Source organism: Cottoperca gobio, chromosome 4 (genome assembly GCF_900634415.1).
Source record: "Cottoperca gobio chromosome 4, fCotGob3.1, whole genome shotgun sequence".
Taxonomy (NCBI): Eukaryota; Metazoa; Chordata; class Actinopteri; order Perciformes; family Bovichtidae; genus Cottoperca; species Cottoperca gobio.
This window is the reverse complement of record NC_041358.1, coordinates 8097348-8111788: the sequence shown is the minus strand read 5'-3', so window position 1 is coordinate 8111788 and position 14441 is coordinate 8097348. Positions and strand designations below refer to the sequence as shown.

The 14441-nt window shown below is 43.7% G+C and overlaps 1 protein-coding gene across 1 annotated transcript; it reads left to right on the top strand.

The window, feature by feature from the left end:
* The first annotated feature begins 1410 nt into the window (after positions 1 to 1410).
* Positions 1411 to 5319, top strand: mafaa (MAF bZIP transcription factor Aa). Its single transcript, XM_029430504.1, has one exon. It carries the CDS (start codon positions 2369 to 2371, stop codon positions 3296 to 3298), a length of 930 nt encoding a protein of 309 aa, XP_029286364.1. The 5' UTR covers positions 1411 to 2368; the 3' UTR covers positions 3299 to 5319.
* The last annotated feature ends 9122 nt before the right edge of the window (positions 5320 to 14441 follow it).

The following is a 14441-nucleotide window of genomic DNA, read 5'->3' as shown; positions in this document are numbered from 1 at the left end:
ATGAGAAAGGATGCAATTTGTGGTTAATTGCAAATGAAAACCCTGTCGACCACCGCCAGGACTATCCAATCATACTTAACCCGCGCGTAGCCACAGCGCGGCCTCCTCGCAGCCTCGCGGAAATGCGGATTGATTTTTGGCTGAAGGGCGCGCGGCCTTAAATCGATCCGTATTGATATATTTGGTAGTTTGTGGTGTCAGAAGCTTCCTTTCAGAGACCTAAATGAGTAAAGCAGATACATTAAGCTGTTTTTAATAAAGCTGATAAGCCTGAATGTGTTTTATTTTTTCGACATATTTCATCGTTTTCCTTTATAAGTTCATATCAGTAAGAGTTCTAAGTTTAATTTGCACTTCTAATTTTACTGTACAGTTTCCACCCGGACACAATCTTGTAGGAAACAGTTGTTCTATGTTCTTCAACTGTACTATTTATTTTTTAATACATTTCAAAAATGATATTTGTATTCATATTTGCTGTACATGGCTTTATCCTGCATGGTTGTTGTTTTCATTGTGTGTACGCGCACTGACAGCTACCAAAGTCACATTCCTTGTACGTGTCAGCATGTTTGGCCAATTAACTTGATCATGATTTAGTTTAACCTCTACGATTCCCTTCACGGGGTTCAAACGTGAACATTTGAATTAGTTGATAATCCAGACATATTACTGCATTTATCTTTGGATTTATTTAACTCACTAAAAATGTTTCCTTACATAAATTAGCCTACATATTGCATGAGCCTTTACTAAGTATAATACTGTATTAGGTGTGAGCCACAATAACATGTAAGTTCCTAACATAGTTTGTATGAATATTGTGGTGATTAAGACTTTTAAAAACTACTTTCTAAGAGGCTAAAATAGATTCACTTTTAAGTCCCTATAAATGGGTTGGTTGGTAAATACCATGAATTAACAACTTGTAAAAGTTATTACCCATTTAACACATTTATTAACTTGTAAAAGTTGTTAATTCAGTTGTTAATTTCATTCCTCGTGAAAAGTAAACGCATGCTCACAGCCTCATTGCATAACAGATATGCAGCTTTGAGACCGTGAAAACTGTGTATCTGTTCCGAGTAAACATTTTTCTCTGAGAAACTCCCGGAGCTCTCGTCTTACTCCGCGCTGCGCCGTGCAGTAGCGTGTGCTCGGTCACTAGAGGGGGGATCTGCTGCACCTGTTCTCCCTGCGCGCTCCGCTCTCTTCGGCTCCGCTCGGCTCCGCTCGGCTCTGCTCGGCTGCCAGAGTGGAGGCTTTCGCTATAGGAGAACGCAAACGCGCTGCTGTGATCTCCTCCCATTGGCCCGTCACACCTCTGTGTGGGAGGGTCGCGGGCCACGCTGTCTTTATAAGAGCAGAGTGCCTTCCAGCATCTCAGTGACACTGCTGGTTGCACCGTGACGCTCTTAGAAAACAATTCGAGGGGCCGTTAGAGAGAAAACCACCTGGAATTTATCACCTCTTGCATAATATTACACAAAGTCAACACGTAAGGTTAACAGCGCGCACCCCTGTGAAGGGACAGGACCGTGGGGACCGAAGCTGTCTTGTATGAAATATCTGGACTGACTACAACAAACGGGGGACCAGACTCTCCTGTCCCTCAAAGAAGGTGCACATACCTGCAACTTCTGATTAATCTCACATGCATATTAACTTTGAGTGCATGTGTCATTCCATTTTGGATTCCTGGGACTTGTTTTTGGCATAACTTTACGCACTCCTGCAGCGCCCAGTGGCTGTCCCACGCTGATCTGAGTGTGTGAGAAACTTTCGATCCATCCGGGCCATGCTGCAGTGACTTCTGCCTGGCACTTCATGATCAAGTTGTAAACAGCGGGAGGCGAAGAAGGATGCTTTGTAAATATTTATAACGCACCCCGAGCGGAGGAGACGAAGAAGTATTTTGGTGTCACTTGATCGAGCAGAACCCAGGACAGTAAATCACAAGGAGGCAAGTGGGCTGCAGAGGTGAAGCGAGGACAAGACAGGTTGGTGTCTCCAAATTCACCGGGCTCCAGTTTCAGCCGCCCGGGGGGCTCCTGGTATTAAAGCTCGCATTTGACCTGGGATAAGTTGTCAACAAGAGCAGCGAGCGGAGGCGAACTGGCAGGTGTACAAGTTCATTTACATGCATACGTATATTCACGCCACTATATATAGAAGTTGTCTTAGGGACGAGCAGCCTTAATAAGTTCCTCCACCCACCCGCCGGCCCTGCAGCAGCTCTGTGCACCGGGCGTGTGCGCGTGTCTATATATACACCAAACAGGCTGTTATTTCTCTTCGCAATCTGTATCCGGGAGGGCTGCCCGCCGTCGGTTTGGCTGTGAGGGCAGGAGTTGTCGCATGGACTGACATGGCTACCGACCTCGCCATGAGCGCAGAGCTGCCAAACAGCCCTCTGGCCATCGAGTACGTCAATGACTTTGACCTTATGAAGTTTGAGGTGAAGAAGGAGCCGCCGGAGGCCGACCGCTACTGCCACCGCCTCCCGTCGGGCTCTCTGTCTTCCACCCCGATCAGCACGCCGTGCTCCTCCGTGCCTTCCTCGCCGAGCTTCTGCGCTCCAAGCCCGGGCGCGCAGCCCAACCAGAGCCTCACCAGCGGGGTCAACAGCAGCGGCAGTAGCAGCAACAACAGCAGCGGCAACAACAATCACAGCAACGGGGGCAAGCCTCAGCTGGAGGACCTGTACTGGATCCCCAGCTACCAGCACCACATCAACCCCGAGGCGCTCAACCTGACCCCGGAGGACGCGGTGGAGGCCCTCATCGGCAACGCGCACCACCATCACCATCACCACCAGGCCTACGAGGGCTTCCGCGGGCAGCAGTACGTCGGGGAGGACCTGTCCACGGCCTCGACGGGCCACCATCACCAGGGCCATCACCACCATCATCACCACCATCACGCCCGCCTGGAGGACCGCTTCTCGGACGAGCAGCTGGTCAGCATGACGGTGCGTGAGCTCAACCGGCAGCTGCGGGGCTTCAGCAAGGAGGAGGTGATCCGCCTGAAGCAGAAGAGACGCACCCTAAAGAACCGGGGCTACGCGCAGTCCTGCCGCTTCAAGCGCGTCCAGCAGAGGCACATGCTGGAGACGGAGAAGTGCACCCTGCAGAGCCAGGTGGAGCAGCTGAAGCAGGACGTGGTGCGCCTCGCCAAGGAGAGGGATCTTTACAAGGAGAAGTATGAGAAGCTGGCCAGCCGGACCTACACTTCTGGTGGACCCGCAAACACGAGAGATCCGTCCGGGAAACAAGCCAACACCGATTTCTTCATGTGAGAGACGAAGCATAGACTCTGAAATACAACCCCACCGAAAAACATCCTTGTTGCATTAATTTATATTTTTCTGCGTTTGTATTTTGTTTACAGTTATTCCCTCGAAGGAGACTTTAAAAACACAAGTAAACAAATACGCATTAGATGCGCACAAAAGTAATCCTTGAGCGCAGTTTGAGTCTTAAAGATGTTTTGGCTAAACTTCTGTAAACTCACTACAACCTGTCAGGTGGGCACATGGGATCACAGCCAGTAGACTTCTCTCTGGTGCAACAGAACCTGGTCTTATTGAACCAATCTGACATTTAACATGACTGTCTTAATTCAGAGAGAAATGATTTTGTCTTAAAAGTTTGGGTGAGGGGTGATTTTTTAAAAAGAGATTGGACTGAAATAGAAGCAGAAAAAGCAATACACCGCCTCTCGTTTGACTCCAGAAAGCTCAACAGACTGTTTGTGTGGGAGGCGGTCTGCGATGCAGAGAAGAGACCTTTCAATATTGCAAGTCTATAGTTTCCCGTCCCTATTTGCAACCCTGCATGCAGGACATGTATGGTAACCTCCAGTCATCTCCCAGAATCCTTCCACATGTAGGGAAAGCATGGCCCATGGTTCTCCTCCTCTAACGCGTCTCCTCCCTCCTCCTCTACCATCAATAAGGCCTGGGTATGCAAAAAGCCACAAAAATGTTTTCCCCATTACCCCCCACCCCGGAGAGGTGCAAGGACTGCGGACGAAAATGCAAAAACAATCTGCTACTGCGAGAAAAAAAACCTGGATGCGTCTTCAATTGCTATTTTCAATCAATTTTTCTATTGTTTTAAAAAGAAAAGAAAAACGACAAAAAGAGATTAACTGAGCCAGATTTTAGACTGTATTTATTTCCACCTGTACATAATGTGTAGAGAAAAAACAGTTAACTGTGTTATTTTACCCTTTTCTCTTTTTAAAGAAAACTGCTTTTGTTGCTTGGATTCTTCGAAATGTCTTAATACAAATGTTTGTATGTTACAGCATGCAAATCGTCTATGGTATCCTCCTACTGAACATGTGTAATGTCAAAGGCAAGCCTATACTGCACTAAGAAGAGATCAAACTGGACAAATGTTTTGTTTTCTACTGATAGGACCTTTGATCTGTTACTCTAAAAACCTGGATGTAAATTTGATGAAGTGAAAGCTTCATGTATTAGATGGACAAGGACTGCATTCGCTGCTAAAACTCTATGCACCAACCTGATGATTAAAAAGCTAGTTTAATGGTTCTTTTTTTTTTTTTTACTTTCGATATTTGTAGAATTTGTAGGGCCTGCGGGTTTATTCTGCAGCCCGGTGTCTTAATACGATTGTGTGTCTGATAGGAGATTGCTTGCTTGTTTGAAAAGAGGAGGTTTTGCCTGTTGGTAGAGCTTACTGTTCTTGGAGTAACTCGATGCATTATTCTGTCAAAAAGACGTGTGTTTTCTGCTGCCTAGATATATGTGCAATATTGTGCAGAAGTGTCCGATGTTCAGACTACCTGTTGGATGGCGAGAACTGGCAGGAAGAGAGGCTGGGAATTATTACGTTTAGATCAAAATGACACAGAAAAATCAAAATACACGTGTGATTAACAGTTTTTGATGTTCTCCAAATGTTCGATCTTTTATGTGAACCAAACGAACAAAAACGATCAAAAATGAATCTTGTAAAACCTCTGCAAATTAATATTTTAAAAATAATTAGGCACCTACAATTTCCCTTCAGTCACTTTCTTTATTTTAATGTTATTTTTGATTGGTTTTATATGTCTTCACATTTGTAGTCATTTTTAGAGAAGCAATTACAGCCTAAACATCCTAATTTGATATTAAAGAAGACACAAGGAAAGCAAACTTCTGCACAGTGCTGTTAATGTATATCTGTACATATAATTTCTATATTTATTCAATGAACGTGTCCTAACGTGTCAACAAGTGAAAAACCTACAAAGTGGAACGTTGTTGAGAATCTTGTTTTCATAATGTTTAATAAAAAGTTCTGTCCCAAATCTGTCAGACTGCTGCTGCCGTCATTGTTACAGAAAAAGGTTTTATTTTGAAACAAACAAAACAAAAAGGCTTCCTGCCTCTAAATTATTGAAGCTTTTGGTTTATTTAAGAATGTCATGAATTCGTTTCTTATTCTAGGCCAGCTGATTTTCGTCGCAGCTTTATGAACGTGTAGAAAACACAAAAGCACAACAGCCCGTTAAAAAGCATTTCTTAAAAAATATTTATTATTATTATAGATACATGATTATGTTAACATGTGAAAGAAAAATCAAAAATAGGTTTGACGCCGTTACTCAAGTTTAACCTGCATCAACATACATTGTTATGGTTAATACAAATAAAAACATTTATTAAATGTTAAAATAGTATATATTTATATAAAATACGCCTAGTAATTATAACATAATGATAAATGTGTGAAATGAATTTGATTGAATTATGATAGTATAAAATAATCTGTAACGACAGTATGTTGACGAGTGTCAAAAAATCATAATGTCAAAATGTTGAGAGTGAAACTCTATTTCTTAATTATATTATTATTATTATTATTATTATTATTATTATTATTATTATTATTATTATTATTATTATTATTATTATTATTATTATTATTCAAGGCGAATATAAATATAATTTTCAATCCTCATTTGACCTTTAATTAGTGGTTTCCCTGATTTATTTTCAGTTTTCCTCCTCGGAATTTTTATTCTAATTCGCTATTATTTTTCGGCTGTAATTTGTCTGCGAGAGGCATCAGCCGCCCTGCTCCTCAGCTCCTCAGCTCCTCAGCTCCTCAGCTCCTCAGCTCCGCTGCCCGGGCTTCAGCCGCCTGTCAGCGGACCTCTGTGCGCCCATCAGCCGGTGATGGATGGATGAAGCCGGCCTGCTCTCTGCCTCTTCCTGCCACCACCGAACAACGAGGTAGATGAGCTCAACTCTCTTTCTCACTCACTGCATGCTTCGAGTGGGTCCATAGTTCAGCTTTGCATGACACCCTCGATGTCCACTTTGTGTTCGCGCGCTCGTGCACGCGCCCTAAACTGCATAAAGTGGTCGCCCCTGCCTCCTCTCAGGGTGGCGGCAGCGCGGGATGACACAGATGCCACCCCGCGTTGGTGCTGATGTGACACCGCCGTCAGGCCCGGTGGCTGGCGGCTCACTTCAAACATCATAACTCAAAGAGTGTGACAGAGAGTGTGCGCGCGGTGTGTGTTTGTAATGCGGGGTCACGCACGCGAAGGCCAGTAGACGGTAAGACGTCAATATGATAAAGTCTGTACAGCATTATATGTGCATTTAAGTCTGTTTATGTGTTTGTAGCTGTGTGTCATTTTGACATTTTAAACTTTAAAATACTTTATTTTAACAACAGAAAGGCGGTCACAAAAAATATCAATCTGAGATGTAAATATTACATTTATTTTCTTGCAAACTGTCAGATTAGCTCAATATAGAAACCCCCAAACTGTCAAATGTTATACTTTTATTAGTTTAAAGTCTTGTAAAGATGTTGCTCTGAATAATAATCACTAATGTGTGAGCCAGAGAGACAGGTGCTTTTTAGTAAATACCTTCCTCATTCCGAAGAAATGTGAATATTAGAATTATTTACATTTCTGTCCCATAAAATAATCTTTCAACATATTTTAAACCTCTATCAACACATCGTGTCGCTTACATTCACATACACTCACACACCTGTGTAGCCTGTTTACACTTGTATACATATAGAACACTCGATTATGCAATTCACATACATTTACAGTGGAGAAACACACAGCTCTCACCTCCTCATTTTAATTATCTCTTAATATCTCTCTCCTTCCTTTCAGGCTCTCCATCACTCTCCTCCTTTTCCTGTTTTTGCTGACTCAGAGGAAACGTTGAGCAGTGTGACAGCCATCACCTCACAGAGTCAGAGAGAGTGTGTGTGCTTATAACACACACACACACACACACACACACACACACACACACACACACACACACACACACACACACACACACACACACACACACAGATTGAGATGGCATGCAGGAGAAAGAAGAAACAGGCATGTACTGTTTGTGTGTGTGACAGAGAGAGAGATCACCATGACTACACTGTGGGCTTTTCTATCCATAAATCAGGGCAGAGTCCATCCGAGCCGCATCTGAGAGGCAAAACAAGTGAAGCGATGAGAAGGATGGAGAGAGTGAGAGAGCGAGCGAGGGGATAACGCACAGAGAGAGAGAGGTGCAGTGTGTCTCTGGCGTCTGGAGCTGCAGCTGCTGAGATTCAACACAGTCAGCGTCTCATCGGCTCAGCTTACCTACAGTATACCCACACACATGCACACGCACACACTCACACACTCACACACTCACAAACAGAGTCCAGACAAACACTGTGGAAGCAGCTTGCAGCTGATAGATTCACATTCTTTTAATAAGAGTGATAATATTCTCAGCCTCCACCTGCTTTACCTGTTGTTGTTGTTGTTGTTGTTGTTGTTGTTATTGTTGTTGTTGTTGTTGCTGTTGCAGTCAAGGCCTGAATATTACCAACCAGGCAAAGTAGGCAACTTCCACTGAGCCCAGACCCCCCAAAAATCTCAGGTTCACTATGTGATAATCAGGGAATTAAGTGCAAAATCAACAAAGTCAGGTCCCATATTATCCCTCATGTTGTGGTCCTGGATTATGAGACAATGGGCCGCTGGACACGGACATGTAAGAGGCCCCCTTGTCCATAACAAGACCTGGGCCTGTTTGTAGTTGTTATGTGTATGTTTTTAGTTGTTTTGTGTCTATTTTTAGTCATTTCGTGTCTGTTTGTGATCATTTTGGTTTTTTTCAGCGACATTTTGTAAGTCTGGCTGCTCTGACCCCCTTATTGATCCATCCATGGTTGTGGTCCTTTCTTATAGTCTGTCTCATAATCTAGTTCTAAGACATTAAATGTTTTAGATTATATTCTGCTCACATGATGCATATTCCTTAATAAAGTGGTGTTCATATGACGGTGGTGATAGCATTCCAGCGTACAAGTATTAGTTGGTTTCTGGATAAATAATGAGGCTTGTACACTTTATATAAAGAACACTGAATTTACTTTTTTGAGTGGGTAAATAAATTAAAGCCACTTTATCACGCTCTCAATTACTCTGGTTCCAGTCTGTTGGGTTCCTTGGACAGAAGTTATTTGCTCTTCTAAAGAGAATCCAGTAATTCAGTAATGTAGAGCAAAAAGAAACTTGTGAAAAATCTATGATGTTGCCTTGTACTTGTTCACTCCTCAGAAGTACTCTGTCACTCTCCACTGCCTCTGCTGCACTCTAACAAGTCTGACTCTGCACCATCACCGCTTTCTACGTCGGCCCGTGAAGAAGAAGTTTTGTGTTGCACAACAGAAATCCCGGCCATCACGTGACCGGTATAGACATTAAAATGAGAGTTGATACGTTACTACAATTGTGCATGACTGCCAGATGTAAGTATCATCATGTCGTCTTGATCGAGTTATTATCGTGGCTCAAACTTCACTGAGACTGTGTGCCAATGTACTTACACGGTGCACAGTGGGGAGGAGGCACGGGAGGATTAGGAGACAATGGGCCCCTGGGAACAGACTTGCAGAAGGCCCCACCACCTCTCATTGGAGCAAGACACACACTTTATGTTCTTTAATCTGTCTTTCTAGTTGTTTTGTGTCTTTTTGTGGTTGTTTCGCCCAATTCATGGTCATTGTGAGTCACTTTGTGTGTCTTAGCAGCCGTGTTGCATCTCTTTGTCATCGTTTTGTGTTTCTTTGTTACCCTCTCCCAGCCTACATCACCAGAATTCCTTGATCCAACATTTGGATGATCAAAACGTTCTCATTTAGCAGCAGGAGGTGAAAGTGATAGATGCTTTTATTTAAAAGAATTGGTCACTGTATAAATAACATCCTCCCTGGTGCCATTCAGGCCTTTTCTTCATTTAGCAGAAACCCACACGGCTCCATACATTAGAAGTGTTCTGGTGCTCCAGTTAGGCCCGCTCCCCGGGGATCAGTCCAGTTTTAAAAAGTTGTCACCCTGCGAAAAATGTAATCGACATTTTTGATAAATCACCTGCGTGCTGTTAACGCTCACGGGGTATTAATAATTATTACTCCTGATCTGGTGATTGAGTTAGTGACCCAGGGCCAGGAGCCCCCACAGAGCGGAGGGGGGTATGGGGGGGCACAATACTGCCGGTCCCTGCCCGACGCACCCAGGAAAGCAATTTGGCACCAGTGGCGTCGTACTGCTGCTGCGACCCCTGAACGCATGCCCTGCCTCCACCAGCTCCACACTGTGACACACACACACATACGCACTGAGACACACACACACACACACGCACTGAGACACACACACACATTATCTGACACGCTGCATGCTGAGTAGACAAATTCAAACATGCTATCACAGGAGAAAATATGCCCAAACAGCAAATCTAACCTTGTCCCACGCTTTAAAAATACAGTAATAAACAAACCTAACCGGCAAACAAACAAATAAATGAGACCGGCGGGATGATGTGCTGATCTCCAAACAAGTGTGTGTGTGGGGGGGGGGGGGGGGGGGGGGGATGTGCCACAAAGGGGAAATTAGCTCCTGATATTCTCTTTAAAGCATTTAAGCAAAATAACTGTTCATTCGCAATATCACAAGTGTTGTAATAATACTATATTTATGGTGCTGCAGACTGTTTTTGTGCTTTTTATGTCTCCTTTATTCTCAGTGGCAGTTTTAGCTCATTATTAGCTGCCAGGAACTCACTTAAAGAGAGTTCCCTTCTATGTTATTTTATTTCCTGTTGACGGTGGTCACAAGACGATTTACTGAGTCAACCTTTTAACGAGGGGTCGAGTTCCTGCTGAATCCCTCAAACCACCACTATCACTTCCATTCATGTTTCACTTCCCCGTGTGTGTGTGTGTGTGTGTGTGTGTGTGTGTGTGTGTGTGTGTGTGTGTGTGTGTGTGTGTGTGTGTGTGTGTGTGCGTGCGAGAGAGAGAGAGTGATTCAGCATTTTGTCTGAATCACTCATTATTTCTCAAACGTTTTGATTGTGTCACAGGTCACATAAGCCTTTTTGTTTTCATAATAGCTGTTGGTTTGTGGCTGCGGTTTGTTGGTTGAGGATGACACACACACACACACACACACACACACACACACACACACACACACACACACACACACACACACACAGACAGTTGTGGAGGTGCACACATGCTGTTGACCAGATGAGTCTGTGCAGTAATGCAGTGGAGAGGACTGTCCTCAGTGGCAGTGGAGGGTCAATCAGCAATCAATTATTCCACTCAGCCTGGCCTGCAGCCATACCACAGACTCTCTTCCTGCACCAAACACACACACACACACACACACACACACACACACACACACACACACACACACACACACACACACACACACACACACACACACACACACACAATATCAAAGACACCGTACACTCATATTCCTTCAGTCTCCACTTCACACAAACCCCTGAAACCCACATCCTTTTATATCTAACTGTGTAAAGTGCTTAACCTTCTGTAAAAGTAACCAAAGGTCAACACAGTTCACTGTTAGACTAAAAAGGGCGCTAGGGTTCGAACTCTTGGGCCCTTCTGTGTGGAGTTTGTATGTTTTCCCCGTGTTAGCGTGAGTTTGAGAACGGCCTCGCGTCAGAGCTCCTCCGTCAGACCCTTTATGATAAACACACATGATAACACACGTGTCCATGGGTCCTGATGGAGACCTAACACCGGACCACTCGTGTCCACACGTCAATGTTGAACAGAATCAGTATGGATAGGTGGACAAAAAAGATGTGACAGAAGGAAAACACCCGTCACACATGATGAGGAATGTTGAGATTAATGTTTTTGTAACAAAGTAAATTTAAGTAAAATAAATGTAATATTTGCTTTCCTGACATGGAGCTGATTGTTGATTGTTTGCTGTTTTCCCAACCTTACTGTCAGACAAAATGATGATTCTGCAGACCCCAGATTATGGTGTCGAACGCCGATGTTTTAAAGTTTCTCACGAAGACTTGGTTAGGATTAGACACGTACAAACCTTAAGGCTGGAGATCTACTTTACTTCCTGCATTGGCACTGATCGTTGGCAATCAAAGCAAACTATAATGTGCAGAATCTTTCAATATGAACATAATTCCCAGGATGTAGGGCTTTGTTTAGTTGGGTGTGCTAACATTAGCTGATTCTATAGCTACATCTGGAGACATCACAAACACTCTTGTCCCTGCTGCAGATGATGCTTTATACGTCTACATGTGCTTTCATGGCTCGTTGACTGAAGCTTAATGGGCCCAAATGTGCCACTAAAAAGTTGATGCCATGATGAACTATCCCTCTAAGTTTTTTCGCTTAACTTTAAAACACTCTGATCCCTCAGATCAGTCTTTCAGTCCGTCCTTTATGCTCTCCATGACTGTATACATGTCACACTACATGAAGCCTGACCGAGGTTTTAACCACAATCTTGTCACATGTGGCACAGGATCAGTTTTTCTCTCTGAGGGACTCCTCCTTTGTCCTGAGGGTGGATCTCTGTTCGCTTAACAGACTCTCCCAGCTGACATGGGAGTGCCAGTACCACGCAGCCCGCTGTCATGCACCCTGTCACCCTCTGCACCCGCAAAATGCCGCGCAGGCACTCATGGTGGCGACGACGGTGCAGCTGCAGAGCCGAAGTGACTGAGGTGTCACTGAGCCTGACACACACACTCAGGACCTGGACCCAGAGGCAGACACACACTGTCCGGACTGATGCACATCTAAAAGGTAGTTCCCCCCGGGTGTGTGTGAGTGAGTGAGTGAGTGTGTGTGTGTGTGTGTGTGTGTGTGTGTGTGTGTGTGATTTAGTTAAATAAAGTTGAATTATCTGAAGTATTTTAGACGTAGAAACAATACCAAATGTTTTCATTGTTTCACATTTCAGTGTGCAGTCAGTACTTTCTACATATTGAAAGATTTATACATCTTTTCATTTGCAAATTACCATTGTGGTTGTTTTTTTACCAGCTTGTTCCATTTCGGCTTCTGCTCCAAGTTAGTTGAACACCCAGATTTGTTGAACTCTGTTGGTGGAAGATTGGGAGCCAATTGAGCTCTCTTGTGTCAAACTCCAGATCGGTCTCATTCCCAGCTCCTCAAATACCGACACAAAAGGCATCTCGTCTTTATGAGACGTGCCAGGCTTTCAACTAACGCCAATGTAAACTCATCCAGACAATGTTAACAACTTAAAGCAAGTGCCCCGGGAGTCAGGTGCCGCAGTTTAAAGAGCGACAAAGTCCGCATTAGGAGTAGGTCGTGGTGGATGGATGGGTCAAACAAAAAGGTGTTTTCCAAGTAGTTTTGTTAGAAATCACAACATCAACCACGTGTTTAAAACAACGACCGTAGTGGAGTGTCATAGTTTATCGTGTAGGGCTCCCCGGTGCATTAAAAGAGTGACGCCAAGGTGTCCCGACCGAGCGTTCGTATGTCATGAGTTGGGAATGAGAACGTGTCACGCTCTTTGTCGCCCTACACATTCTTTTGTGTACATAGAACCATTACACTATTTGCACTTTGGCGAGGACAGAGAGATCAGTTAACGTTTCTCATGTCAAACACGGGATGTTATGACCATTTGAACACATGTCTAATGCTGCCAGAGAGGCTCAGTATAGTCAAGTTGTAGATGTTTTGGTAGAAGTTTGGTGTACGTAACTCCTAAAAGTTTTCCTCAATTAAATATACAATAAAAGTATCACAGAGAAAGAGAGTATCTGACAGACTGTCGGAGTAACAGAAAGCGACGCTACAACGTCCTCTTTCTTCTGCGATGTAACTTAAACTGGGGTACACTCAAAGCTCCTGCCTTATAAAAGCATGTCCTCATTTAGACTGTTTAATACCAAGCAGAGGAATCGTTCTGCGGGAAGAGAAAGACGAGGAGAAATAAACAGAATGAAGAAGTGTTTGTGGTGAAGGAGTGCAGACTCAGCGCTGCTGCCGCCGGCGTGCGGAGGAGACGTAGAGCTGAAACTGTCATGGCAGCCCTCGCTTGGTGACAGAGAGGTGTGAGCCATCACAGAGGAGACGAGGAGGAAGTAGAAACGGAGAGAAACTAAAGGGAGTTAGTGAAAGAGAGGAGCTACTTGTCTGACATGTTGCCTTTTCATTTAGAGGTATTTTTTGTGGTGAGGGATGTTGGCAGTTTGGGGCCAGCTGTTGTATTCTTTCTGTCTCTAACTGATAATGTTTTCTACCTTCACCGTTGCTGATGCTATTGTGGTAGTTGTTGCTTTTGTTACCGGCTTTATTGTTCTGTTTTGGTTCACTGTTATTCTGTTAAATTCATTCGCTCCAGTGTACAAGTTAGTTCAGGTTCTTTGTCAGTCTCAAGGGGAGGCAGATGTGTGTCCTTCAAGAACAACTTCAGTGATGTTCTCTGAAAAGTTTACAAAGTCTGCCACCGTGTACATATACAACCTTACTTTAGTGTGTTTGAAGGACTCTATAATAACTTATATACAACGTTTGGAAGGAAATATGTCACGGAGATCCGGTGGAAGCTGCTTCGTGGTAAAAATGTATCGTATATCTAAATGTTGTGGCTACAAGCTTATTTTAGTTGACATCATCAATCATCTCATCTCAAGTTCCACTTAGTTCCTTTGTTCTGGAGCTTTCGCCTGTATCATAAGGTAATCATTAGCAGATTAGGTTTAGGTGCAGCTGCTTTACAAATATACACGTTCTAACTTCTCTAGAATATCCCTTAAATATTTCCCTTTTCTTTAAAGCGAGACACCCAATTGCAATTGCAAAAGTCAATTATGAGAGTTTGGGTTATTTTTCTTCCATAACATGTCTTCTTTCATATTTGAACATAACATTTTAGAAAACTAATTGTCTTAATGTAAGTAACCAACTGGGAAAGTTATCCTGTAGTGTCTCCCCTTAGAAACATTTATGAGACGCCTTGGTCATTTTTCACATGCAAAACACCAAAAACATTATTACAAGGCTGAGCTGTTATCAGCTGTTGACACCCTAATTTAAGGACAA